Below are 27,907 nucleotides of genomic sequence, written 5' to 3'. Positions count from 1 at the left end.
TATCTTCACATCCTAAACATCTGTGTGCAATTGGCAAGAAAAAATGGACACCATTCTTGGAGTGAAACTAGATTAGAAATAAAGAAAACTCTAATTCTCCTGTAATATCTAAGGCAGTGTTTCTCAACCTGGAGGTTAGGACCTCTGGGAGGTTGTGAGTAGGGTGTAGAGGTGTTGCCAAAGACCATCAGAAAATACATATTTCTGATGGTCTTGGGAACCCCTAAAGCAGGGGTCCTCAAACTTTTTAAGCCGAGGGCCGGTCCACAATCCTTCAGACTGTTGAGGGGCCGGATTATCATTTGAAAAAAAAAATACAAGCAAATTCCGATGCACACTGCATATGTCTTATTTTAGTGCAAAACAACAACAACAACAAGAACAATGAAAGAACAATACAATATTTAAAAATAAAAACAATTTTAACCAACATACATTTATCAGGATTTCAATGGGAAGTGTGGTCCTGCTTCTGGCCAATGAGATAGTCAAGTTAATTAGGGTTGTTGTTGTTGTTGTTGTTGTTGTTGTGTGCCTTCAAGTCATTTCAGACTTTGGGTGAGCCTAAGTCTAAAATTTATTTATTATTTATTTACTGCATTTATTTAGTACATTTGTATCACACCCTTCTCACCCCAAAGGGGACTCAGAGTGGCTTACAAATTATACGTACATACAATATATTATATTATTAGCATAGCACAATATTAGCATTATATATTACTATATTGAACTATACCACTATACTGTAATATTATTAGTAATATTATATGTAGTATAGAATATATAATTAATATTATTATATGGTATTATTATTAGTGTTATATTGTATTACATTATAATATTATTATCAATATTATATGTATATACAATATATTATATTATAAAACTGAGGGCGGGGGCCAGGTAAATGACCTTGGAGGGCCGCATCCGGCCCCCGGGCCTTAGTTTGGGGACCCCTGCCCTAGAGTCATAGAATCATAAAATCATAGAGTTGAAAGAAATCTCGTGGGCCAGTCCAGTCTATTGTTGGTGGGGTCCAGAATGCTCTTTGATTGTTGGTGAACTATAAATCCCAGCAACTACAACGTCCAAATGACAACATCGATTCCCCCCAACTCCACCAGTATTGAAATTTGGGCGTATGGGGTATTTGTGCCATTGTTTCCCAAAACTATAGTATCTCGTTTCGCTGTTTATTCAACCGAGAAGGTGTTTGTTTACAACTGTGTTTACAAAGTATTTTCAAGTTGCTTTGTAAACACGAAGAGTTGCTGATTATACTGGGATGGAAGTGACAGGTTTCATAGATGGGAGTGTCCATGTTTTTCGAGAGTTTGTTATACAGCAGAATGAGAAATTCAAGTATAGTAAGAGATACATTCTAGACCAGGCATGGGCAAACTTGGGCCCTCCAGGTGTTTTGGACTTCAACTCCCACAATTCCTAACAGCCTACCGGCTGTTAGGAATTGTGGGAGTTGGAGTCCAAAACACCTGGAGGGCCCAAGTTTGCCCATGCCTCCTCCAGACCTTTTAAAAGCTGATTTTTAATGACTTTTTCTGGTCAGCAAGTTGATGAGAATCTCACTGGAGCAGCCAACGTGGATTCTGTTCCACTGTAAATATTTTACAATGAAGATCTTCAAGAAACTCTCCAAGTGATACGGCTACGTCTCTTTTCGTAACACTAGTGGGATAAATGGAATTAAATAAACACTCCCCCATCTGTACCGAGTTTCCTGTCCCATTCCAGAAAAATAAATTCAGGTCTGAAATGAAAACCAAAAACCAATGCAGGGCCATGCGGTTTCTTGACCACATCCTCCGCTGTGTTTCTGACTCGGGTCACCAGATGTAACTGGAGGCTATTGTTTGTCTATCTTTCACTGCTGTCAGAAAGAAGGGATTTCCGCAGGTGCAGCAGCTTATTATCCAGAAGTTAGAATAATAATAATAATAATAATAATAATAATAATAATAATAATAATAATAATAAATGAAGGAAAAGCTGATAAGGATCACAAAATCACAAGTCGAACACTTCCCAAGTGTCTAGGACTGTGTGATGTATTTTCGGATGATGCGTGCAGATCCCAGTAGGGTGGCCTTTTGCAGTTGGCAGATTGTGATTTTGTCAATGTCTATTGTTTCCAAATGCCAGCTGAGATCTTTTGGCACGGCACCCAATGTGCCAATCACCACCAGGACCACCTGCACTGGTTTCTGCCAGAGACTTTGAAGTTCAATCTTGAGGTCCTGATAGCGGCTGAGTTTTTCCTGTTGTTTTTCCTCAATGCGACTGTCACCTGGGATGGCGACATCAATGATCTAAACCTTTTTCTTTTCCACAACTGTGATGTCTGGTGTGTTGTGTTCCAGAACTTTGTCAGTCTGGATTTGGAAGTCCCACAGTATCTTTGCGTGCTCATTTTCCAATATTTTTGCAGGTTTGTGATCCCACCAGTTCTTTGCTGCTGGGAGGTGGTACTTGAGGCATAAGTTCCAATGAATCATTTAGGTCACATAGTTGTGCCTCTGTTTGTAGTCTGTCTGTGTGATTTTCTTACAGCAGCTGAGGATATGATCCATGGTTTCGTCGGTTTCCTTGCACAGTCTGCATTTTGGGTCATCAGCTGATTTTTCGATCTTGGCCTTAATTGCCTTTGTTCTGATGTCTTGCTCCTGGGCTGCAAGGATCAGGCCTTCTGTCTCCTTCTTCAGGGTCCCATTCGTGAGCCAGAGCCAGGTCTTCTCTTATCAGCTTTTCCTTCAATTTTGTCAAGGAACTTTCCAGCAAGTGTTTTATAGTGCCAGATCTGCTCTAGTTTGTAGTGCGGGTTTCTTGTCCTGATTCTTTGTCTGCTGTGTTGTTGTTGTTGTTGTTGTTGTTGTTGTTAGAGCAAACTAGTCCAACATAACAAACTTTAAGTACTGATGGAGTTTCTTGAGATTAGCCTGGCATGATATCAGTTGCAGTTAATCCACAACATTATACAGATCCAGATAATACTGGGTACCCAAGCTAATTATTAATACAAGCCAATTAGCCTTTTCTGCTTAGCATGTCCACCAGAGGAAATACATTGCCCAAAGCAGTGTCAATTTGCATCCTATTTGCATATGCTAATAAACCTTAACTATTCGGAAAACGTTATTTTGTGCCTTAAGGGCTCTTTTTGGCTTCCAAAATGTGATGATGGTATTGGAAGAATAGGGGTGAGAACATAGTCCCAACACTAAATACTGGAGACTGGCATTAGGGGACAGGTATCTCTATATAGTTTTGTGTTCTGTTTCCCTGTTGTGTTGGATTGACCACAGCTGAAAGACTGAAAGCTAGCGGAAACACCGATTGACAAAAAAATTGAATTAAAGACCTTATACTGAGCCGAGTTAAGGCCCATAAAGACAATTTCGGAAACACCTGCCTTGGCTTCTGTAAGCAGGTGAGCAGATGACTGAACAGAAGGGACCATTTTAATAGCTGACAACAAAAATAATTCAAGCACTTGATGGGGGATTTTTTACATCACGCAGATGGTTTATGGTCAAGTTTAGGAAACAAATCAAAGAAATGATTGCAAGCTTCAGCAATATCCGGGCGGGTTTCATGAGGCATATCTTTGCAACTTGTGCTCTTCAAAACTCTTCGATCTATTTGACTCGGTCGAGGATGAAATTCCACATCAAGCTGTGCATTTTCACATCTTTGGCAATCCAGTGGTTTTCTGTCCTCCTTCTGTATTTTTGTGTGTGTGTCTGTGCTGGGAACAAGTGATATGCTTTGGCCTTCGTATAACATTGAAAGTTTAATCAATGAAAAGGCAGGTTTAGGTAGAAAATTAAACTCTAATATAAGAGGGCTCCAATTACATATTCTAATCTAAGGTATTTGGAAAGTCTGGGAGCAAATAACAGGTAGGAACAAGGCAATGTGAATGTGCAAACTAGACATTCTGCTTGTGCACTCCAAAATTTCCAAAACCATGCCATAGGGTTGCCAGCAAGTAGAAGTCCAAAAGAAATAGGACTTTAAGAGCATTTAAGAGCATTTTTACTATCTAGTAGGCATGTACGATCGATGGAAAAAATGTTTCAATTCTCGTTTCTAAAGTAGAGGGTGCTGGCGCTTCGATATAGAAAGTATTTCCGAATTTTTCACCCCAAAATTTCGAATATTTCCGAAAATTCGTAATGATTCTAAATGTTTCGAAAATGGCAGACACGCATGCGCAGTCACCAAAAAAAAGGAAACTGGGGGGGGGGGGGCTTTTACAGGGCTCTCCCGCCCTCATTTCTTGAGCTATCCTCATCAAATTTGGTACAGTGGGAGATCACATTCAACACTCTTTGCTCAACAAATTGCAGAATATTTCCTGTCTTTTATGATTTTTTGGGGGAAAAAATTAACGAAACATTAAGACACATTTAGAGAATGGGCCAACGATGGTTCAAATTACATTGCTGGTTGCGCCCAGGGACGACGTCTCAGAACTCGATTCAAAAAGCGAGAACAATCCGAAATAATTCCGATATAAGAATCAAAATGATTTTTTGGACAACCCTACTATCTACATGTCTATCTATCATCCATCTATTAGATTTATTCTCTTAGGATCTAAATCAGCTAAATACATTTTCTTTTCCAGGTTGAATAACAGAATTACATTACTATTATAGCCCTACTGTGGCACTATTTATTTTCCAGTCCACCAATGCTTTATTTTGAAAGCCAACATCAAGAATGTATCACTAAAAAGCAACATTCAAATCTTGTAAATCAAATGCCTATTTTGGACATCCATGTACTCACTCGCATGTAGAGAAGGCAGCACAAATATAAGGGAAACAAAGCCAACAGCCAAGGACATCTTTGGTGTTGAAGATGCTCTTCGATACCCCCTTCTTTCTGTAGACCTGCAAACAAGTGGAAAATTTAAAAATACATGAAAAGCCCTTGTCACATTGGAAAGAACATAAATGCTGGTTTTTTCATGTCAACAGCTTGAGAATAGGCCTTCTGTAATAGTGGTAGAGAAAGTGCAAAGGTGTAGTTATGGTACATCACAGAGAGACACTTCACCCAGCAACAGCTAAATCCAGTAGCATCACAGAGGGACACTACACCTAGCAACAGCCAAATCCAGTGGCATCACAGAGGGACACTTCACCCAGCAACAGCCAAATCCAGTGGCATCACAGAGGGACACTCCACCTAGCAACAGCCAAATCCAGTGGCATCACAGAGGGACACTACACCTAGCAACAGCCAAATCCAGTGGCATCACAGAGGGACACTACACCTAGCAACAGCCAAATACAGTGGCATCACAGAGGGACACTCCACCTAGCAACAGCCAAATCCAGTGGCATCACAGAGGGACACTAAACTTAGCCAATCTAGTGGCACAACAGAGGGACACTACACCTAGCAACAGCCAAATCCAGTGGCATCACAGAGGGACACTACACCTAGCAACAGCCAAATCCAGTGGCATCACAGAGGGACACTCCACCTAGCAACAGCCAAATCCAGTGGCATCACAGAGGGACACTACACCTAGCAACAGCCAAATCCAGTGGCATCACAGAGGGACACTACACCTAGCAACAGCCAAATACAGTGGCATCACAGAGGGACACTCCACCTAGCAACAGCCAAATCCAGTGGCATCACAGAGGGACACTAAACTTAGCCAATCTAGTGGCACAACAGAGGGACACTACACCTAGCAACAGCCAAATCCAGTGGCATCACAGAGGGACACTACACCTAGCAACAGCCAAATCCAGTGGCATCACAGAGGGACACTACACCTAGCAACAGCCAAATACAGTGGCATCACAGAGGGACACTATGCATAGCAACAGCCAATCTAGTGGCATCACAGAGGGACACTACACCTAGCAACAGCCAAATCCAGTGGCATCACAGAGGGACACTACACTTAGCAACAGTTAATCCAGTGGCATCACAGAGGGACACTACACCTAGCAACAGCCAATCCACAGTGGCATCACAGAGTGACACTACACCTAGCAACAATTAATCCAGTGGTATCACAGAGGGACACTACCCCTAGCAACAGCCAATCCACAGTGGCATCGCAGAGGGACACTACACCCAGCAACAGCCAATCCAGTGGCATCACAGAGTGACACTACACCTAGCAACAGTTAATCCAGTGGCATCACAGAGGGACACTACACCTAGCAGCAGCCAATCCAGTGGCATCAATGAGGGACACTACACCTAGCAACAGTTAATCCAGTGGCATCACAGAGGGACACTACACCTAGCAGCAGCCAATCCAGTGGCATCAATGAGGGACACTACACCTAGCAACAGTTAATCCAGTGGCATCACAGAGGGACACTACACCTAGCAGCAGCCAATTCAGTGGCATCAATGAGGGACACTACACCTAGCAACAGCAAATTCAGTGGCATCACAGAGGGACACTCCACCCAGCAACACCCAAATCCAGTAGTATCACAGAGGGACACTCCACCCAGCAACAGCCAAATCCAGTAGCATCACAGAGGGACACTCCACCCAGCAACAGCCAATCCAGTAGCATCACAGAGGGACACCACACCTAGCAACAGCCAATCCAGTAGCGTCACAGAGGGACACTCCACACAGCAACAGCCAAATTCAGTGGCATCACAGAGGGACATTCCACCCAGCAACACCCAAATCCAGTAGTATCACAGAGGGACACTCCACCCAGCAACACACAAATCCAGTAACATTACAGAGGGACACTCCACCCAGCCAATCCAGTGGCATCACAGAGTCAGAACAAACCTCAGGAACATCTGGAAAGTATTGGCTAGGTTGACTCCAGCACAATCAGCCACGATTTCCTTTCCCTTCCACCTCAATCCACCTTGTGTGGCTTTTTATGAAAGCTCAGCACTTGGGGAAAATAAACACAGACATTGCAGGACATATTTAGAAAACATCTTGCAGGAGCCTACAAGTGAAGAGAACCTGGTATGCAACGGTCTAAGAATGAACCTTGGCAAATGTTACGTGGAGGTTCAAACTCCAACAAACGGGTGTCAGCTTCAAACACGCAAAGGCAATCCGACCTTACATCACCCAAGAAAGCAGCGTCTTTAAAGGAATCAATTGGAAACATCAAACTGAATCGATAAGAGAGTATCAAAGCACAAAACAAGCATACTTTTTTTTTGAAAATGCTTTTATAATATTTACACACATAAGACATTTGTATATCATCCCCATGTCAATTTACAAATGATGCACCAAATACAAGGTTGACACAGGATAATTTTGCAGTGCTGAGAAGCTAAATGCAATGGTTGCAGAACTTAGCTGTTTTATTATGCTCCCGAGAACTTCACAGTAAATATGGCAAAATTACTCAATTCCTCCCAGATCCCTCCAGTATTTTCTGTTCATCATGGTGGTTTGTGTGGGACGTTTGGCCCAATTCAATCATTGGTGGGGTTCAAGGGGCTCTTTGATAGTAGGAGAACTATAAATCCCAGCAACTACAACTCCCAAATGTCAAGGTCTGTTTTCCCCAAACTCCACCAGTGTTCACATTTGGCCACATTGAGTATTCGTACCAAGTTTGGTCCAGATCCATCATTTTTTGAGTCTACAGTGCTCTTTGGATGTAGGTGAACTACAACTCCAAAACTCAAGATAAATGTCCACCAAACCCTTCCAGTATTTCCTATTAGTCATTGGAGTTCTATGTGCCAAGTTTGGTTCAATTCCATCGTTGGTGGAGTTCAGAATGCTCTTTGATTGTAGGTGAACTATAAATCCCAGCAACTACAACTCCCAAATGTCAAGGTATTTTTTTCCATAAACTCCATCAGTGTTCACATTTCGGCACATTGAGTATTCATACCAAGTTTGGTCCAGATCCATCACTGTTTGAGTCCATAGTGCTCTCTGGATGTAGGTGAACTACAACTCCAGAACTCAAGATAAATGTCCACCAAACCCTTCCAGTATTTCCTATTAGTCATTGGAGTTCTGTGTGCCAAGTTTGGTTAAATTCCATCGTTGGTGGAGTTCAGAATGCTTTTTGATTGTAGGTGAACTATAAATCCCAGCAACTACAACTCTCAAATGACAACATCAACACCCCACACCCCCCACATCCCACCAGTATTCAAATTTGGGCGTATTGGGTATTTGTGCCAAATTTGGTAAAGTGAATGAAAATATATCCTGCATATCAGATATTTACATTATGATGCATAATAGTAGCAAAATGACAGTTATGAAGTAGCGAGGAAAATAATTTTTTCATTGGGGGTCGCAGCATTAGGAAGATTGAGAACCACATCTAATTGGTGCACATTCAAGGAAGAAGGTCTAACTAGTTTGATTCTTTATCTTGAATGTTCTCCGTTGTATCCTAGATTTAAAGGTAGCCGACTTATCAAGCAGCGGATCCAGTGAAAATCCTGAAGGCTTGCCAAATTGTCTAGTGGACAAGAAAGAAAATATAGCTGTTGAAAATCCCACTTGGCAATAGAGAGAGAATGGGATTTGTATCTCTCCTTCTGCCCAAATAATAATAATAAATTTCCAGCTGTTGAGATATTTCCAAAGAGTAAGTATGAGCCAAGAATGCAGAAAGCAGATAGTCAGGCCTTCACGAGCTGTTGACTGCAGGTGTCAATCTCCTGATATAAATCATTGCTTGAAATCTGCCCTGTTTCTATGCGAGGAAAAAGATATGGAGCATTTATTAGCAGGTTTATAGTCTCCAAGGGCGGTTCTACATGGATCAGAAATCTCAAATCTGCCCAACTATTTGCATGGGCTCAAAATTGTGATCCATGCAGAAGTGCCCTAAGTCTCCTGCTATCTGATTTGTTAATGTTCCTCTCCCGCTGCCTTTTCTTCTCCTGCAGATGCTTCAAGGAGAGTGGCTTCTGTAACTGGATTTTCTGTTTTGCATTCTGGTATTACAAATGTGAACCGCTGAGCTGCTGAACTTGCTGACCGAAAGGTCGGCTGTTCGAATCCGGGGAGCGGGCTGAGCTCCCGTTGTTAGCCCCAGCTTCTGCCAACCTAGCAGTTCAAAAACATGCAAATGTAAGTAGATCAATAGGTACTGCTCAGGCAGGAAGGTAACGACGCTCCATGCAGTCATACCGGCCACATGACCTTGGAGATGTCTATGGACAACGCCCGCTTTTCGGTTTAGAAATGGAGATGAGCACCAACCCACAGAGTCAGACAAGACTGGACTTAATGTCAGGGAAAACCTTTACCTTTTATTCCTCAAAACACATTTCATTAAAGTTCACCTGAAGGTAGCCCACCGAGCACATAGGCAGACCCAGAAGCCAATTTCTTGGCCCCAAAATACAACCTGAGGTCACATGAATCTCTCTGTGGGGATCAGTGGGGACCCACTGGTTGAGAACCACTGGTTTAAACCCTTGTGCTGGCTGAACTGAAGAAACAACCAGTGCTGGGAATCTAAAGAACAAGAAGGAACCTTCTTCCACATGCAGTGGTCCTGTGTAAAAGCAAATTCTAGGGCAGTGATGGTCAACATATGACACGTGTGTCAGCACTGACAAGCCTTGCCATTTTTGCTGACACGCTGCCGCATGCAGATTGATTGGATGACTATGTCTTTTGTGGACAAATTTGTTGTGATTTGGTCCAGTGGTTTTGTTGTTTACTCCATGGAAATTATGCACATTACATTTATACATACATATATATACAGTAGAATTTCACTTATCCAACATAAACGGGCCGGAAGAATGTTGGATAAGCGAATATGTTGGATAATAAGGAGGCATTAAGAAAACGCCTATTAAACATCAAATTAGGTTGTGATTTTACAAATTAAGCACCAAAACATCATGTTATACAACAAATTTGACAGAAAAAGTAGTTCAGTACACAGTAATGCTATGTTGAAATTACTGTATTTACGAACTTGGCACCAAAATATCATGATGTACTGAAAACATTGACTACAAAAAAGCGTTGGATAATCCAGAACGTTGGATAAGCGAGTGTTGGATAAGTGAGACTCTACTGTCTTTATGAATTTAGCACCAAAATATCACAATGCATTGAAAACATTCACTACAAAAATGCATTGGATAATCCAGAACGTTGGATAAGTGAGACTCTACTGTAGTCCCTTTCTTTCTAAAGCTGATGGATCACTCTGTCACAAACAGCTCACAGGATTGCTGTGAGTTTTCTGAGCTGTCTGGCTACTCTGTTGCCCCCAAAATAAGACCTATCATGATTTTTCAGCATTTCTGAGGATGCTCGAGATATAAGTCCTATTTCAAAAATAAGCCCTAGATATAGTTCATTTAAAAGGTCAGTTTGGGAAACTGTATATATGAATGTCTCCAACACAAAGGATGGGAAGTCACTACAATGGGAGGGGTGGAAGGAGGGAAGGGCATAGTCAAAGATCATTATTGTATACGTATTACTGGTCCATGTCTATATGCATGCATTGTATTTTTGATGAATATGTAAATTTTAAAATAATAAAAACACATACACCGGAACAGAAACTTCCCAGAATTCACATGTGGGAGAAAGCTAAACGGAGAGATGCCCATGGCTACAGAAAGGGGATGGTTTGAAACATACCTGCAGCAAATCCCAGTCAACAAGCTTTCCTCTTCCTGTCTCTCTCTGGATGAACAGATGGCTTTCCCCCCTGATGATCACCTTTCCTCTGTCCCAGCAAGACTGCTGCTGAAACCGCCTGCCATTCGCTGTTTTTGTAACTGCTTGCCTTTATGCAGCAGGGTGGGGATTGTTTTCTTTTGTGCTTCTGTGGCACCGGTCTTGTTTACGAAGGCTCCTCTCACCTTGCCTGCCTCTGGTTCAGCAAGGATTTTAAGGATAAGTGTAATTTTCCAGAAGGTCAACGCGTATTGTTTCTTCAGACTTCTGTGTTGTCAGCTCTTCTGCCCTTGGCGGAAGAAGGAAATATAAGGCATCATCGTCGCCTTGGTGCATGAAGGCCAAGCCTCTCAGATAGGGCAAAAAGGGGAAAACATTCAGTGTGTTCTGTGGGAGTTTAGTCTCTGCTTGAATTGAGTACTTGGATTCAAATGTTTTGGGTGACGGTGCTGTTGGCCATTTATTTATTTACAGTATTTATATTCCGCCCTTCTCACCCCGAAGGGAACTCAGGGCGGATTACAATGAACACATATATGGCAAATATTCAATGCCAACAGACAAACAACATACATTAGACAGACTCAGAGGCATTTTTTTAACATTTTTCCAGCTTCACGATTCCGGCCAAAGGGGGAGCTGTTGCTTCACCGTCCACTAGTGGCTGTACTTCCTCATTCCTTTCCTCGTGTTTTGCTGGCAGTTTTATGGTGTTGTAAATTAGCCTCCCGCATAAAGCGTCCCTAAATTTTCCTAATTGACAGGTGCAACTGTCTTTCGGGGCTGCATAGGTCAACAGCAAGCCGGGGCTATTAATGGTCGGAGGCTTAACCCGACCCGGGCTTCGAACTCATGACCTCTTGGTCAGTAGTGATTTATAGCAGCTGGTTACTAGCCAGCTGTGCCACAGCCTGGCCATAGTTTCTAATAGAAAAAATAATCATCATGCCCTCCAACACTAAACTGGAACACGCATAGCCAAGTAATGCCAGTGTGAGGTCAAGATGCAAAAAGATATTAATGAAGAAGAACATACCGTAGGAGATGCTACAGCAGTTTGCTTTTGCTTGAGACGACTCGGAGAGGGAAGAATTCCATCTGTCCTCTCCTTTCCCTTTTATTTTTGCACTTTGAATTCAGTTTGCAACAACGAAAGCAAACAGAGCCCCCAGTGGCGCAACGGATTAAATCATTGAGCTGCTGAACATGCTGACTGAAAGGTTGGTGGTTCGAATCTGGGGAGTGGAGTGAGCTCCTGTTATTAGCTCCAGCTTCTGTCAACCTAGCAGTTCGAAAACATGCAAATGTGAGTAGATCAATAGGTATCGCTTTGGCGGGAAGATAACGGCGCTCCATGCAGTCATGCTGGCCACATGACCTAGGAGGTGTCTACGGACAACACCGGCTCTTTGGATTAGAAATGGAGATGAGCACCAACCCCCAGAGTCGGACACGACTGGACTTAATGTCAGTGGAAAATCTTTACCTTTACCTAAAGCAAACAGAGAACAAAGAAAGGGAGAAAAACTGGAACATACTGGTATTTAAAGAAGCTGGAAAAGTGGAAAGGATAAATCAAGACTGCCTCTGCCAAATTAGGGAATATCACGTAAATTTATATGTATATTCCACAATATGCATGCACACTCTCTTTATGTGTATCTTTATGTGTTTGTGTCAACTTACAGCAAACCTATTAATTTTATAGGATTTTCTTAGGCAAGAAATACTTGAAGGTGGTTTCCCTAGTTCCTTCCCCTGAAACAGTTACTTCAAGTCTCCTTTGTGGAGAGAAAAAACAGGGTAATAATAATAATAATAATAATAATAATAATAATAATAATAACTGCTGCAAGCAGATCGCACAAATGGACTACAAGCAGAGGCATATTACAGTTGCTCAGATGATCCATTTGAACTTGTGCCACAAATACCATCTGTCTGTTACAAAAAACTGGTGGATAACAAGTCTGAAAAAGTTACAGAAAATGAACACGTCAAACTACTCTGGGTCTTCCGAATTCAGAGTTTTGGAATACAAGACTCCTGACTCACGATCGTGTTTAAAACACATAGTATGGATCGTCGATGTTGCAATCCTAGGTGACAGCGGAATTGTTGAGAAGCAACTGGAAAAGCTGACATGATATGAGGATTTAAAGATCGAACTGCAAAGACTCTGGCACAAGCCAGGCAAGGTGGTCCCAGTGGTAATCGGCACACTGGGTGCAGTGCCTAAAGGCCTTGGCCGGGGCTTAAAAACAATAGGCGCTGACAAAATGACCACCTGTCAGTTGCAAAAGGCCACCCTACTGAGATCTGCACGCATCATCCGAAAATACATCACACAGTCCTAAACGCTTGGGAAGTGTTCGACTTGTGATTTTGTGATGCAAAATCCAGCATGTCTATCTTGTTTGCTGTGACATACTGTGTCGTTGTGTCAATAATAATAATAATAATAATAATAATAATAATAATAATAATAATAATACAGCACTTGGTATTCATGGGAAGTCTTTTGTCCAAGTACTAGCCAGGGTGACCCTGCTTTGCTTCCAAGATCAGATGTTGCCTTTGGAGTATTTAGTGGTGTCTTTAGGATTCTTAGGCTCCTTGCAGACTGACAAAGAAAATGCATTCAGGGAGAAGATCGGTACAAATAACCAAACTGCTTCGTTTTTTCCCCTCTATATGGCAAGAAAAAAAGTATTGGCAGTATTGTGGGTGTTCTACAGTGACACAGCAACATCGGTCGCATGTCATTTTGTTTTTAAAAAATTCCATCGGCTTCTAGTCCTCAAGGTTACAAAGGTAAGTTTGAAAATATGTGGGCAATACCAACAAAGCCTCTGATGCTAAAGAAAGAATAAGTCAGATTTTCTTGTGGCCAAATTTAGGGCTGCTATGATCTACAGAATTTTTTGTTTCCTCCCACAACTAGTAAAAGCTTAATAAATGCATGAGGTTGTTATGAAATCTATTTTAATAAACAGACACAATTATTTCACCTGGAGCAGAACTGGGTAACTTTGGAGCATAAATTCAAATTGCTTTTAGCGGTGATGTAAGGCATCCTTACTCACACATAGATGGGGCTTGCCAGTTGGCAAAGGAAAAAAACATACAGAAGAGTCTCACTTATCCAACACTCGCTTATCCAAGGTTCTGGATTATCCAACGCATTTTTGTAGTCAATGTTTTCAAAACATCGTGATATTTTAGTGCTAAATTCATAAATACAGTAATTACTACATAGCATTACTGCGTATTGAACTACTTTTTTGGTCAAATTTGTTGTATAACATGATGTTTTGGTGCTTAATTTGTAAAATCATAACCTAATTTGATGTTTAATAGGCTTTTCCTTAATCCTTCCTTATTATCCAACATATTCACTTATCCAACGTTCTGCCGGCCCGTTTATGTTGGATAAGTGAGACTGTATATATATCCATACACACACATGTACATACACTCACACTTTTGGCTTGTTTCTTTCCATTCAATAAATTTTACCAACAGGAAAAGATTTGCCAGCCATGTGCTCACCAGATTCACAACACCTGCTGCATATCTTATTAGTCTGGACAGGATGAAGGATTTGTTGGGGACAGATACGTACAGAATGAAGACTGCACACCTCTGAGGATACCTGCCATAGATGTGGGTGAAATGTCAGGAGAGAATGCTTCTGGAACATGGCCATACAGCTCGCAAAACTCACAGCAACCCAATGATTCCAGCCATGAAAGCCTTGGGCAACACAGGAAGAATTCATTTCAATTTGCAATATGCCTATATAACCATTTTGTGCTCCTAGGGAACTCTTTCCCTCTCTTTTTATGGACTCAAGAGACCATACAGGTACAGTAGTAAAGTCTCACTTATCCAACACTCACTTATTCAAGGTTCTCGATTATCCAACGCATTTTTGTAGTCAATGTTTTCAATATATCGTGATATTTTGGTGCTAATTTCGTAAATACAGTAATTACTACATAGCATTATTGCGTATTGAACTACTTCTTCGGTCAAATTTGTTGAATAACATGATGTTTTGGTGCTTAATTTGTAAAATCATAACCTAATTTGATGTTTAATAGGCTTTTCCTTAATCCTTCCTTATTATCCAACATATTCACTTATCCAACGTTCTGCTGGCCCGTTTATGTTGGATAAGTGAGACTCTACTGTATTATTATTATCATCTTTATCATCATTATTATGTAGAGGCTGGATGGTCATCTGTCAGGAATGCTTGGATTGTGTCCTACTGCGTGGTAGAAGGAATACCACCACTACCTCAACAATTTCTCACCAACACCACCAGACAACGCCACAGCAACGCGTGGCCGGGCACAGTTAGTATGCCTATATAACCATTTTGTGCTCCTAGGGAACTCTTTCCCTCTCTTTTTATGGACTCAGAGACCATACAAGTACAAGAACTTTTCTTAATAACAACATTCCTGAACTTCGTTTACATGCAATCATTGCAGATCTATAGCACTGCATTATGTGCTGTGCAAGAAACATAAAATGCAACCCATATCCAAGGATCCTGCAATATTCCCTCCACTGTTGGTTAGAAGAAAACACAACTCTCCTACCTGTTGCTTAGCAAATCAACCTGGCTTTTCTTTCTTCCCCTCCTCCACGGTTTGTTTTTCTCTCTGGCAGCCTCAGGTGTCCTTCGACCACAGGATTCTCAAGAGACCCTGCGCTTTATTTGACATACTTTTGAATTGCATTAGCAATTGATGCTCCGTGGTTTGGAAGTGAGTCAGCGGCCGGCATGATGTCAGGAGAGCGGGCGGGCAAGCGGGGCTGCCAGCTCAAGAAGGAAACTTACAAGGGAGCAAAACACTGGCCAACACAGCAAAAACCTCAAACATCCGCAGGATCTGTCTGGGTCCCGAGGCCTCCTGGTTTAAGAACACAGATCACTACACTAGAGTTAACCCCTGGATCAGCAACCTTGCAAGACAACACAACAACAGCGTACCACACTTGCCTCAATGGCTCGGTGCAGCTTTGCTTTTAACCATCACGCTATATAATTATACTGAAAAAAATGACTCCTGCATGAATGTATAACGTACAGCTGTGTTCAAAACAAGCCTCAGAGCATACAGTTCTGTCCAGGTAGCATTCTATCCGCACAGTGTGCCAAAGGGTCACAAACTTCCCTTCAAAGTGGGGTTTTCAGAACGGTGTTCTCTCTTTTGTGACGCTTTTCCACATCAAGTTTCCAGAATGAAGCCTCTGGTGATGCAATCAGAATTTGTATCCTGTTACAAAGGTTTTTGGGTCAGGTCAAAAACAGGAAATTGTCTTATATTGAGGCAAACCATTGCTGTGCGTATCTTGCCATTGTTTAAACTAATAATACATTTATAAATTTTATTTCTTCCCCACCACCATTTCCCCAAAGGGACTCGAGGCAGCCAACAAAATACTGTATAGAAAAGTGCCACTTTTCCTTGACATTAAGTCCAGTCGTGTCCGACTCTGGGGGTTGGTGCTCATTTCCATTTCTAAGAGAGCTGGCGTTGTCCGTAGACACCTCCAAGGTCATGTGGCCATCATGACTGCATGGAGTGTTGTTACCTTCCCGCTGGAGCAGTACCTATTGATCTACTCACATTTGCATGTTTTCGAACTGCTAGGTTGGCAGAAGCTGTGGCTAACAGCAGGAGCTCACCCGCTCCCCAGATTCAAACTGCTGACCTTTTGATGCTTTTAACTAATAGTGGTTTTTTATATCCAATGTGTTCCCTTTTTGGGTTTTAATAATGCTGAACTTACTTGGTTTTATCTTGTTTTTAATTATGTTGGTGCTAATCCATGAAATATGTAGTATTTGAAGGGCATATCCTAACATTGATATTTGCAGCATTTTAATGTTTTAATAATTTATATAGGGTTTTAATGGCATGTTTTATATTCTATTTGATGGTCTGGCTTTTGTGTATTTGTGTGTTTGTTTGTCTTGCATGCGAAAGACCTATGGTCTAAGCATTAAATAAATTTGGTTTGGTTATTGATCTACTCACATTTACATGGTCTACTCACAACAGCTAGGTTGGCAGAGCTGGGGCTCACAGCGGGTGCTCACCCTGCTCTCCGGATTCAAACCTGCGACCTTTCAGTCCGCAAGTTCAGATGTTCAGCACTGTAACACGCTGCACCACCGGAGGCTCCATGGCCATGTTACCTTCCTGCCAGAGTACCTATTGATCTACTCACATTTGTATCTTTTCGAACTGCTAGGTTGGCAGAAGCTGGGGCTAACAGCGGGAGCTCACTCGGCTCCCCGGATTCAAATCTGCAACCTTTCAGTCTGCAAGTTCAGCAGCTCAGAGCTTTAATACGATGTGCTACTGTAGGCTCCTTAGTGCCACAGAATTACAACCACACACATACATAATTACAATGTAAAACATTAAAATTCATAAAATGCAGTCAAAGCTGTGGATAAAAACAAGTTGTTTCAATTGACATAGCCCAGAGCCGACGTGATGCCCAGAGTAAGTCCTCGGACTAATCCTTTAAAACAGGGGTCCCCAAACTTTTTAAACAGGAGGTCAGTTCACAATCCTTCGGACCGTTGGAGGGCCGGACTATAGTTGGCCACCGAACAATAATAATAATGACAACAACAACAACAATAATAATAAAGAGGGTTGGAAGAGACCCTTTGGGCTATTGAGTCCAACCCCCTTCTGCCTTTGTGCACCAAAAGCACAAGCAAAGCACCCCTGACAGATGGCCACCCAGCCTCAATGTTAATAATAATAATAATAATAATAATAATAATAATAATAATAATAATAATAATAAAATTACAATCTGCCAACTGCAAAAGGCCACCTACTGGGATCTGCGCGCATCATCCGAAAATACATCACCCAGTCCTAGATACTTGGGAAGTGTTCGACTTGTGATTTTGTGATACGAAATCCAGCATATCTATCTTGTTTGCTGTGACATAATAAAATAATAATAAAATAATAATAACATAATATAATAATAATAATAATAATAATAATAATAATAATAATAATAATAATAATAATAAAGAGGGTTGGAAAAGACCCCTTGGGACATTTAGTCCAATCCCCTTCTGCCTTTGTGCACCAAAAGCACAAGCAAAGCACCCCTGACAGATGGCCACCCAGCCTCAATGTTATTAATAATAATAATAATAATAATAATAATAATAATAATAAGGGTTGGAAGAGACCCCTTGGGACATTTAGTCCAATCCCCTTCTGCCTCTGTGCACCAAAAGCACAAGCAAAGCACCCCTGACAGATGGCCACCCAGCCTCAATGTGAAGGAGGAGGAGGAGGAGGAAGGGGGGGGGGGGGTTTGGAAGAGAAGAAGAGACCCCTTGGGTCATTTAGCCCAACCCCCTTCTGCCCTTGTGCCGTGGGGGCCGGATAAATGGCTTCGATGGGCCGCATCCGACCCCCGGGCCTTAGTTTGGGGACCCCTGCTTTAAAACCTATATAAGATCAAAGGCTTCCTTAAAGAGCCATGTTTTTAAGCTGGAACGGAAGGCTTGAAGCAAAGGGGTGAGCCTGATCTCTCTAGGAAGGATTTTCCAGAGCCAGGGCACCACCACCAAGAAGACCCTCTCACTTGTCCCCACCAATCATATTTGAGACGGTGGGGGGACAGAGAGAAGGACCTCCCCAGCAGACCTCAATGCCTGCACCAGTTCATACGAGATGTGGTCTCGAAGATAGGTTGGACATGAAGCGTATAGGGCTTTATAGGTTTTGAATTGCAGCACAGAAGAACTTACGGCTCTCCTGATATTTACGAGCTCTCTCTCCTATTAAGCACAGTAAGCACCACCAGCGGCCGGGAACAACAGGAATTGCAGTCCAGTGTCTGGAAGGTTACAATTGCCCTACCATTAGTCAACAAGAATATTCAGGTGGTGCCTGGAATTACAATAGTGGTGCCAGAAATTGAACCTGGGAGCTTCTGAACATAATCTACTTTGCTGCTGAATTCCATTTCTTTCTCAACACTCACTTTACATTTTAAGCAGAGGCTGGATGGCCATCTGTCGGGAGTGCTTTGAATGCGATTTCCTGCTTCTTGGCAGGGGGTTGGACTGGATGGCCCATGAGGTCTCTTCCAACTCTACTATTCTATGATTCTATGAATGCTACTGCCAGTACCAAACTAACCATGTGCCATCAAATATACTCCACATTGAGCAAAAAAAGGTCTCAGGGCACCTACCTTGCTTAAGCTAAGCAGGTTTGCATCTGGCCAGTGCCTGTATGGGAGGCTGCCTTGAATTCTACGAAGCAGGGCAATCCAACAGAGATGGCTGGACTGCATCTTGCATGCCTCACAACAAACCAATTCCCTCTTTAGTCCCATATTGCAGAGGGAAACTAGTGGGGAATCCTCTTGAAAGACAGCAAATTGCAAACTCTATGGAGAGAGAAAGCAAACCCTTGCCTGTCCAGCTGAAGTCGTTTTAGAAAATCAGCAGATGATGCCTATCCCCCAAGCATGGTTCATATAACTCACACCTGGTCAAGTGATTTTGGCATCAAGGCTGAAAATGCAAGCACCTTCTTCAGCAGTAAAAACAAAACATTTGTTCCTCTTCTATAAAACTCAAAATCAAGGATGAGGGCAACTCATATTGCCTAATGCCATGGCAAACGTTGTTTGTGGTAATTTATTTTCCTTCTGTAATCTTGCATGCGTGGGTGACCAAAAGGTTGGCATGGCTATCTGTAAGGTAAAGGTTTTCCCCGACATTAAGTCCAGTCGTCTCCGACTCTGGGAGTTGGTTCTCATCTCCATTTCCAAGCCGAAGAGCCGGCGTTGTCCGTAGACACCTCCAAGGTCATGTGGCTGGCATGACTGCATGGAACGCCGTTACCTTTCCACCGGAGTGGTACCTATTGATCTACTCACATTTACATGGTCTACTCACAACTGCTAAGTTGGCAGAAGCTGGGGCTAACAGTGGGTGCTCACCCTACTCTCCGGATCCAAACCTGCAACCCTTTGGTCAGCAGCTCAGCACTGTAACACGAAGAGCCGACATTGTCCGCAGACACCTCCAAGGTCATGTGGCCGGCATGACTGCATGGAACGCCATTACCTTCCCGCCGGAGTGGTACCTATTGATCTACTCACATTTACATGGTCTACTCACAACTGCTAAGTTGGCAGAAGCTGGGGCTAACAGCAGGTGCTCACCCTGCTCTCCAGATTCAAACCTGCAACCTTTCAGTCAGCAGCTCAGCACTGTAACACGAAGAGTCAGTGTTGTCCGTAGACACCTCCAAGGTCATGTGGCCGGCATGACTGCATGGAACGCCGTTACCTTCCCGCCGGAGTGGTACCTATTGATCTACTCACATTTACATGGTCTACTCACAACTGCTAGGTTGGCAGAAGCTGGGGCTAACAGCGGGTGCTCACCCTGCTCTCCGGATTCAAACCTGTGATCTTTCGGTCCGCAAGTTCAGCAGCTCAGCACTGTAACACGCTGCACCACCGGAGGCTCCATGGCTATCTGTATCATCATGCAAACGAATACCATCTTATATGGTGGGTGTAAGTCCCACTTAAATAAACATCTCTTACCTTGAGATAGATGTGTTGGGAAATTCCCTGTAAAGAACTGGGCTTTATTCCAGACTTGCAGATAGATTAATTTGTTCCCAAATGTGTTGTGTCCCAAGCCGGGAAACAAAATAAAATGGCACTCCCCACCCCCAGTTTGTGAGATCAGAGTATCTTTTATTCATTGGAAAAAGAAGTAACTGTACAAACGCTGTTTCCTGATAACAAGAATGTCGGAGATATGCTCCCTCTCTGCTGTTAAAGCAATGGGCACAGAAGGTCCCATTATGCACATGTTCCAGGCTTCGAGACTAACATCCTTCCTTAGTCCAACACAGTCTTAAAATGTTGTCACATCAGCTGAGCATCCGTATTCCCGCAGTCTCAGAGGTACATATTATTGGAGAGAAGCAGATGTCTGATGAGGATCCTGGCTATGGATTGTCATCCAAGAGAGTTTGGGATTTCCTTTATATCCAAACACAAGTATAGTAATATTGCCTGGGATGAGGAAAGAAAAGAGGGAGAGAGATGGTGAGAGGGAGACATCCTTTAACCTTTCCACAACCTCAGAGCCACAAGTGACATTGGGTTGCAATTCCCACTATCCCCAATCCACTTGTGGATAATCAAAAGTGGTGGAAGTTATCATTCAATAATATCTGTGTTTCCCCAAATTGAGTAAAACCCCCAAAACACTAAGTAAACAAAAAATAATTTACAGAGGTCACTTCTATGCAACAGGAACACTAAAAATATGTTGCAGTTGGGGGTCTACCATTAATTCCAGTGTGTAGTAAGATGTGTAATAATAATAATAATAATAATAATAATAATAATAATAATAATAATAATAATAATAATAGACAAACAATAAAGTGTCAACAGCCAGAGGCCTATAAATATCTGGGCATATTACAGCTGAACAACATCAAGCATGAACATGTGAAGACTGTGGTCAGTAAAGAATACACACAAAGGGTCAGAAAAATTCTCAAAAGCAAGCTCAATGGAGGCAACACCATCAAGGCCATAAACACCTGGGCCATATCTGTCATAAGATATACTGCTGGCATCATAAACTGGACACAGATGGAACTGGACAATTTGGACAGAAAAACAAGAAAACTCATGACCATTCATCATTCACTGCACCCTTGCAGTGATGTTGACCGGCTATATCTGCCTAGAAGATCTGGTGGCAGGGGACTCTTACAAGTAAAACAAGCAGTCAAAGAAGAAGAACATGCCCTGGCAGAATATGTAAAGCAAAGTGAAGAACCTGCTTTGATTGAAGTCAAAAATCAGAAACTCCTCAAAGATGACAAAAAACCAGTACAAGAAAACCGCACTACAAACTAGAGCTGACAGCTGGCACAACAAAACATTGCATGGAAAGATCCTTGACTCTGGCTCTGGCTCTGGCTCACGAATGGGACCCTGAAGACGGAGACAGAAGGCCTGATCCTTGCAGCCCAGGAGCAAACCATCAGGACAAAGGCAATTAAGGCCAAGATCGAAAAATCAGCTGATGATCCAAAATGCAGACTCTGCAAGGAAGCTGACGAAACCATTGATCATATCCTCAGCTGCTGTAAGAAAATCGCACAGACAGACTACAAACAGAGGCACAACTATGTGGTCCAAATGATTCATTGCAACTTATGCCTCAAGTTCCACCTCCCAGCAGTAAAGAACTGGTGGGATCACAAACCTGCAAAAGTATTGGAAAATGAGCACACAAAGATACTGTGGGACTTCCGAATCCAGACTGACAAAGTTCTGGAACACAACACACCAGACATCACAGTTGTGGAAAAGAAAAAGGTTTGGATCATTGATGTTGCCATCCCAGGTGACAGTCGCATTGACGAAAAACAACAGGAAAAACTCAGCCGCTATCAGGACCTCAAGATGGAACTTCAAAGACTCTGGCAGAAACCAGTGCAGGTGGTCCCAGTGGTGATCAGCACATTGGGTGCCGTGCCAAAAGATCTCAGCCGGCATTTGGAAACAATAGACATTGACAAAATCACGATCTGCCAACTGCAAAAGGCCACCCTACTGGGATCTGCGCGCATCATCCGAAAATGCATCACACAGTCCTAGACACTTGGGAACTGTTCGACTTGTGATTTTGTGATACGAAATCCAGCATATCTATCTTGTTTGCTGTGTAATAATAATAATAATAATAATAATAATAATAATAATAATAATAATAATAACAACAACAACAACTTTATTTTTATATCCCACCCCATCTCCCCGAAGGGACTCAGGGTGGCTCACAACAGGGACAAGCCCGAAACAACGAAACAACATATTTGACAAAACTTAAAACATTTCAACGATACACAAAATAAAATAATGGACATTAAAATCCAAGCAGATAAAACCAGAATAATTAAAAGCAAACCAGCGGGGAAATGAGAGCTAGCAAAGTTGACAACCCCCATATAGGTTGAGTGTTTGTATAGGATAACCAACCTCTCTGTGTGTATGTGCCGACTGATGGCAACTATGAATTCAATAAGGTTTTCTTAGGCAAGGAATAGTCAGAGGTGGTTTTGACAGTTCCTCCCTCCAAAATATAGCAATATAGCTCACACCACCTAGAAATGCATAGGTGGTTTGCATCCAAGTACTAACCAGGGCTGATCCTGCTTAAAGATCTGGAGCCTTTAGGGAAGCAAAAAGTAAAGCGGACTTTGTAATTATCCCGCAAACATTTCTTCTCCACATCCTGCTACGGCCACCTCCCACGTAGAATGTGATGGACTCTCCTCCAAAAAAAAATTACGTTTGTAATTAAATAAAGTAAGGGCAAATACCACTTGCTCAGAAACTGCCAGGGGATTAATTAGCCCAGCTGTGATGATCCCGTTAGGAATGTGTGCCGGGTGCCCTTCGCTCTTTGGGAAAATATTAAAAGAATAGATCTCAGTCATGAATGACATGGTGGTATTAAACACTATGCTGAGGAATTTATCCATTACTGAGAAAAGGGAAATAATTTGTGCCTCTTAATTGAAAGCAGGAAAAAGAGGAAAGGAATTCATAAAGCATGGCATAGTGGGGGGGGGGGGAGTTATTTCATGTCAGGAGCAACTTGAGAAACTGCAAGTCACTTCTGGTGTGAAATAATTGGCCGTCTGCAAGGACGTTGCCCAGAGGACGCCTGGATATTTTGATGTTTTTTGCCATCCTTGTGGGAGGCTTCTCTCATGTCCCCGCATGGAGCTGGAGCTGATAGAGGGAGCTCATCCACACTCTCCCCGGGTTGGATTCGAACCTGGCAGCCTTCAGGTTAGCAACCCAACCTTCAAGTCACAAGGCTTTAATCCACTGCACCACCGGGGGCTCCGGGCATAGTGGTCTGAACCTCAGACTATGGGGCTCTTCTACACTGCCATTTAAAATCCAGATCATCTGCTTTGAACTGGATTATAGGACAGTGTAGACTCATATAAGGCACCCACGGTGGTGCAACAGATTAAACTGCTGAGCTGCTGAACTTGCTGACTGAAAGGTCGGTGGTTCGAATCCGGGGAGCGGGGTAAGCTCCTGCTTTTAGCCCAGCTTCTGCCAACCTAGCAGTTCGAAAACATGCAAATGTGAGTAGATCAATAGGTACTACTCAGGCAGGAAGGTAACGGCGCTCCATGCAGTCATGCTGACCACATGACCTTGGAGGTGTCTACAGACAACACCGGCTCTTCGGCTTAGAAATGGAGATGAGCACCAACCCCCAGAGTCAGACACGACTAGACTTTATGTCGGGGAAAACCTTTAACTTTAGACTCATATAATCCAGTTCAAAGCAGATAAATCTGGAAAATAATAATAATAATAATAATAATAATAATAATAATAATAATAATAATAATAAATTATTATTATAAGGACCTCAAGACTGAACTTCAAAGACTCTGGCAGAAACCAGTACAGGTGGTCCCGGTGGTAATGGGCACACTGGGTGCCGTGCCAAAAGATCTCAGCTGGCATTTGGAAACAATAGACATTGACAAAATTACGATCTGCCAACTGCAAAAGGCCACCCTGCTGGGATATGCACGCATCATCCAAAAATACATCACACAGTCCTAGACACTTGGGAAGTGTTCGACTTGTGATTTTGTGATACAAAATCCAGCATATCTATCTTGTTTGCTGTATCATAATAATAATAATAATAATAATAATAATAATAATAAAACTTTATTTATACCCCGCCACCATCTCCCCACGGGGACTCGGGGCGGCTTACATGGGGCAGAGGCCCAAACAACATAGGACAAAACATAGGCAACACAATACAAATCACACTATAAAAAGATAAAACAGTAATACAATAAATCAATTAAAACAAAAATACAGGATAAAAAATTGCATTTAAAACACATAAATGGTAAAATCGTAATAAATACAGGATAGATTATTAAAAACCCTCTGGGGCTGATTAATTAATGACTGTATCTGGATCTGGATTATATGGCAGTGTAGAAGGGGCCTACTATCCCAGCCACTGGGATAGTAAATATTTTTATTATTAATATTAATATTAATAATAATAATAATGTAGAGTCTCAGTGCGCTTGCCAGACTATAAATCCCAGAGTTTCATAAAGAGATCAAAGTGTTAAGAGTTGTGAAAAGAGATTGAAAAGATGGGTTTTCAGCCGCTGGGATAGTTATTATTATTATTATTATTATTATTATTATTATTATTATTATTATTATTATTAATACAGTAGAGTCTCAGCACGCTTGCCAGACTATAAATCCCAGAGTTTCATAAAGAGATCAAAGTGTTAAGAGTTGTGAAAAGAGAGTGAAAAGACGGGTTTTCAGCCGCTGGGATAGTAAATATTATTATTATTATTATTATTATTATTTATAATAATAATACAGTAGAGTCTCAGCACGCTTGCCAGACTATAAATCCCAGTTTCATAAAGAGATCAAAGTGTTAAGAGTTGTGAAAAGAGACTGAAAAGACAGGTTTTCAGCCGCTGGGATAGTAACCTGTCAAACTTTGCTGGGAGAGGATTGAAAATTTGCTGTGAAATTTTATCAGTGACTCCGTGTCCGTCGTTTCCTAGCCAGTCCCTTCGACTTGAGGCTGTGAGTTTGTGACTTGCAAGGACACCAAAGCATGGTTTCGGACCTGACTCATTAAAACACCCCACTGGCTATAATACACTTTGTTAATTAGTAGCTATTAATAAACAGTGGTTGGGACAAAAAAAATGAAAACCAAGTGAGTCATGCAATAGCTTTGGAGCATTTGGATTCTGTTTGGTCATGAACTATTTTGGAATGGCTTGGATGTGAAAGCTGTTTTCAAGTTATTTGACCTGCTTCTGCCAGCGGCCAAGACTTTTGTCTATAAAGCTCTGTTGTTTCATGTTCATGTGGCAACAGAGAAAAGCACAAGGAATGTGGAACAGAGGAGAAATGGAGAGATGGAGATGTGAAAACATATCAAAATGCATTGCTTCTATAGTGTAGATCTCCTGCTGTAGATTCACCCTAAGTCAAAATGTGCTCATCATGCACATTGACAGTTATCTGTTTTTATTAAAGGGTTTTATCAAGTTTTATAGACTAGTCTAGCCGCACCTCTGATTCTAATCTGTTACTTAAAAAAACGTGGGGGAAGAAACACCTGGCAAGAGAAACTAGGCCATGGATGAGAAATGGAAAAGGGAACCCATGGGCTGCCAGGAAATAGCTGTGATCTTCAACTTGGGTAACTTGTGTAGGAAACACAAAAAAGTTTGATCCAAAGTTTGGTGGAAAAGAAACCCACAACTTCAACGTTGCAGCCAACTTTCTATGGCTACGGTTCCATCTGCCGTGACTTAGGGTGCATCTGCACTGCAGAATCGGGGCAGAATATAAATAAAGTGTTCTTGTTGTTATTATTATGTTAAGGTACAGGTTTTCCCCTGACATTAAGTCCAATCGTATCCGACTCTGGAGGTTGCTGCTCATCTCCATTTCTAAGCCGAAGAGCCGGCGTTGTCCATAGACACCTCCAACGTCATGTGTCCGGCATGACTGCATGGAGCATTATTACCTTCCTGCTGGAACTGTACCTATTGATCTACTCACATTTACATGTTTTCGAACTGCTAGGTTGGCAGAAGCTGGAGCTAACAGCAGGCATTCACTCCGCTCCCCGGATTCAAACCTGTGACCTTTTAGTCCGCAAGTTCAGTAGCACAAAACTTTAACACATTATTATTATTATTATTATTATTATTATTATTATTATTATTATTATTATTATATTGTATGACACAGCAAACAAGATAGATATGCTGGATTTCGTATCACAAAATCACAAGTCGAACACTTCCCAAGTGTCTAGGACTGTGTGATGTATTTTCGGATGATGCATGCAGATCCCAGCAGAGTGGCCTTATAATAATAATAATAATAATAATAATAATAATAATAATAATAATAATAATAATAATAATAATAATAATAATAATTATTATTATTATTATTATTATTATTATTATTATTATTATATTGTATGACACAGCAAACAAGATAGATATGCTGGATTTCGTATCACAAAATCACAAGTCGAACACTTCCCAAGTGTCTAGGACTGTGTGATGTATTTTCGGATGATGCGCGCAGATCCCAGCAGAGTGGCCTTATTATTATTATTATTATTATTATTATTATTATTATTATTATTATTATATTGTATGACACAGCAAACAAGATAGATATGCTGGATTTCGTATCACAAAATCACAAGTCGAACACTTCCCAAGCGTTTAGGACTGTCTGATGTATTTTTGGATGATACACACAGATCCCAGTAGAGTGGCCTTTTGCAGTTGGCAGATCATAATTTTGTCAATGTCTATTGTTTCCAAATGCTGGCTGAGATCTTTTGGCATGGCACCCAATTAGGTGCCGTGCCAAAAGATTATTATTATTATTATTATTATTATTATTATTATTATTATTATTATTATTATTATTTACTTCCAAAATGTGAAGATGCTACTGAAGGAACAGAGGTGAGAACATAGTCCCAACACTAAATGCTGGAGACAGGCTTTAGGAGACAGGTATCACCGTGGAGTGGAGTGAGTTCCCACTGTTAGCTCAGCTTCTGCCAACCTGGCAGTTCAAAAACATGCAAATGTGAGTAGATCAATAGGTACCGCTCCAGCGGGAAGGTAACAGCGCTCCATGCAATCATGCTGGCCACATGACCTTGGAGGTGTCTACGGAGAGCGCCGGCTCTTCAGCTTAGAAATGGAGATGAGCACCAACCCCCAGAGTCGAATACGACTGGACTCAATGTCAGGAGAAACCTTTACCTTTACCTTACAGGAAAATAACTAAATCCAGTAGGAATTTCACTGTGGCTAACAATAGAAAAGAAAATACTTCTTGGAAAACTCCATCCCATTGGCCCTTTTCTATTTTTCTCATTCTTTCTTCTCCTCAAACAGCCAGCACCAATGAAATATGTCTGTTCTTCTAGGGCTATTTTGGGGTTAACTCCCTTATAACTTCCCCCTTTTTCTGGCACATTTCTGCAAACATGAGGTTCATTGGCGTCTGTTCTTTCTTC

General features: G+C 41.8%; 1 protein-coding gene across 3 annotated transcripts in view; it reads right to left on the bottom strand.

Annotated features, from left to right (window-relative positions):
- Window positions 1-27,907, bottom strand: part of cemip (cell migration inducing hyaluronidase 1) — a 160,871-nt gene that overhangs the window by 63,126 nt on the left and 69,838 nt on the right. The window contains exons 1-2 of one of the 3 annotated variants that reach the window (XM_008118539.3): window positions 18,943-19,459; window positions 4,816-4,919 (exon numbers count right to left, since the gene is read on the bottom strand). In XM_008118539.3, coding sequence (XP_008116746.2) covers window positions 4,816-4,873 — 58 coding nt within the window. In that variant the 5' untranslated portion in view covers window positions 4,874-4,919; window positions 18,943-19,459. Of the gene's footprint in view, window positions 1-4,815; window positions 4,920-10,638; window positions 11,892-18,942; window positions 19,460-27,907 lie in introns of those variants that run through there. The other 2 variants (XM_008118543.3, XM_008118541.3) reach the window with 2 other exon arrangements.

Source organism: Anolis carolinensis, unplaced genomic scaffold (assembly GCF_035594765.1).
Source record: "Anolis carolinensis isolate JA03-04 unplaced genomic scaffold, rAnoCar3.1.pri scaffold_11, whole genome shotgun sequence".
NCBI classification, from domain to species: domain Eukaryota; kingdom Metazoa; phylum Chordata; class Lepidosauria; order Squamata; family Dactyloidae; genus Anolis; species Anolis carolinensis.
This window is presented reverse-complemented; position numbering and strand designations above follow the sequence as displayed.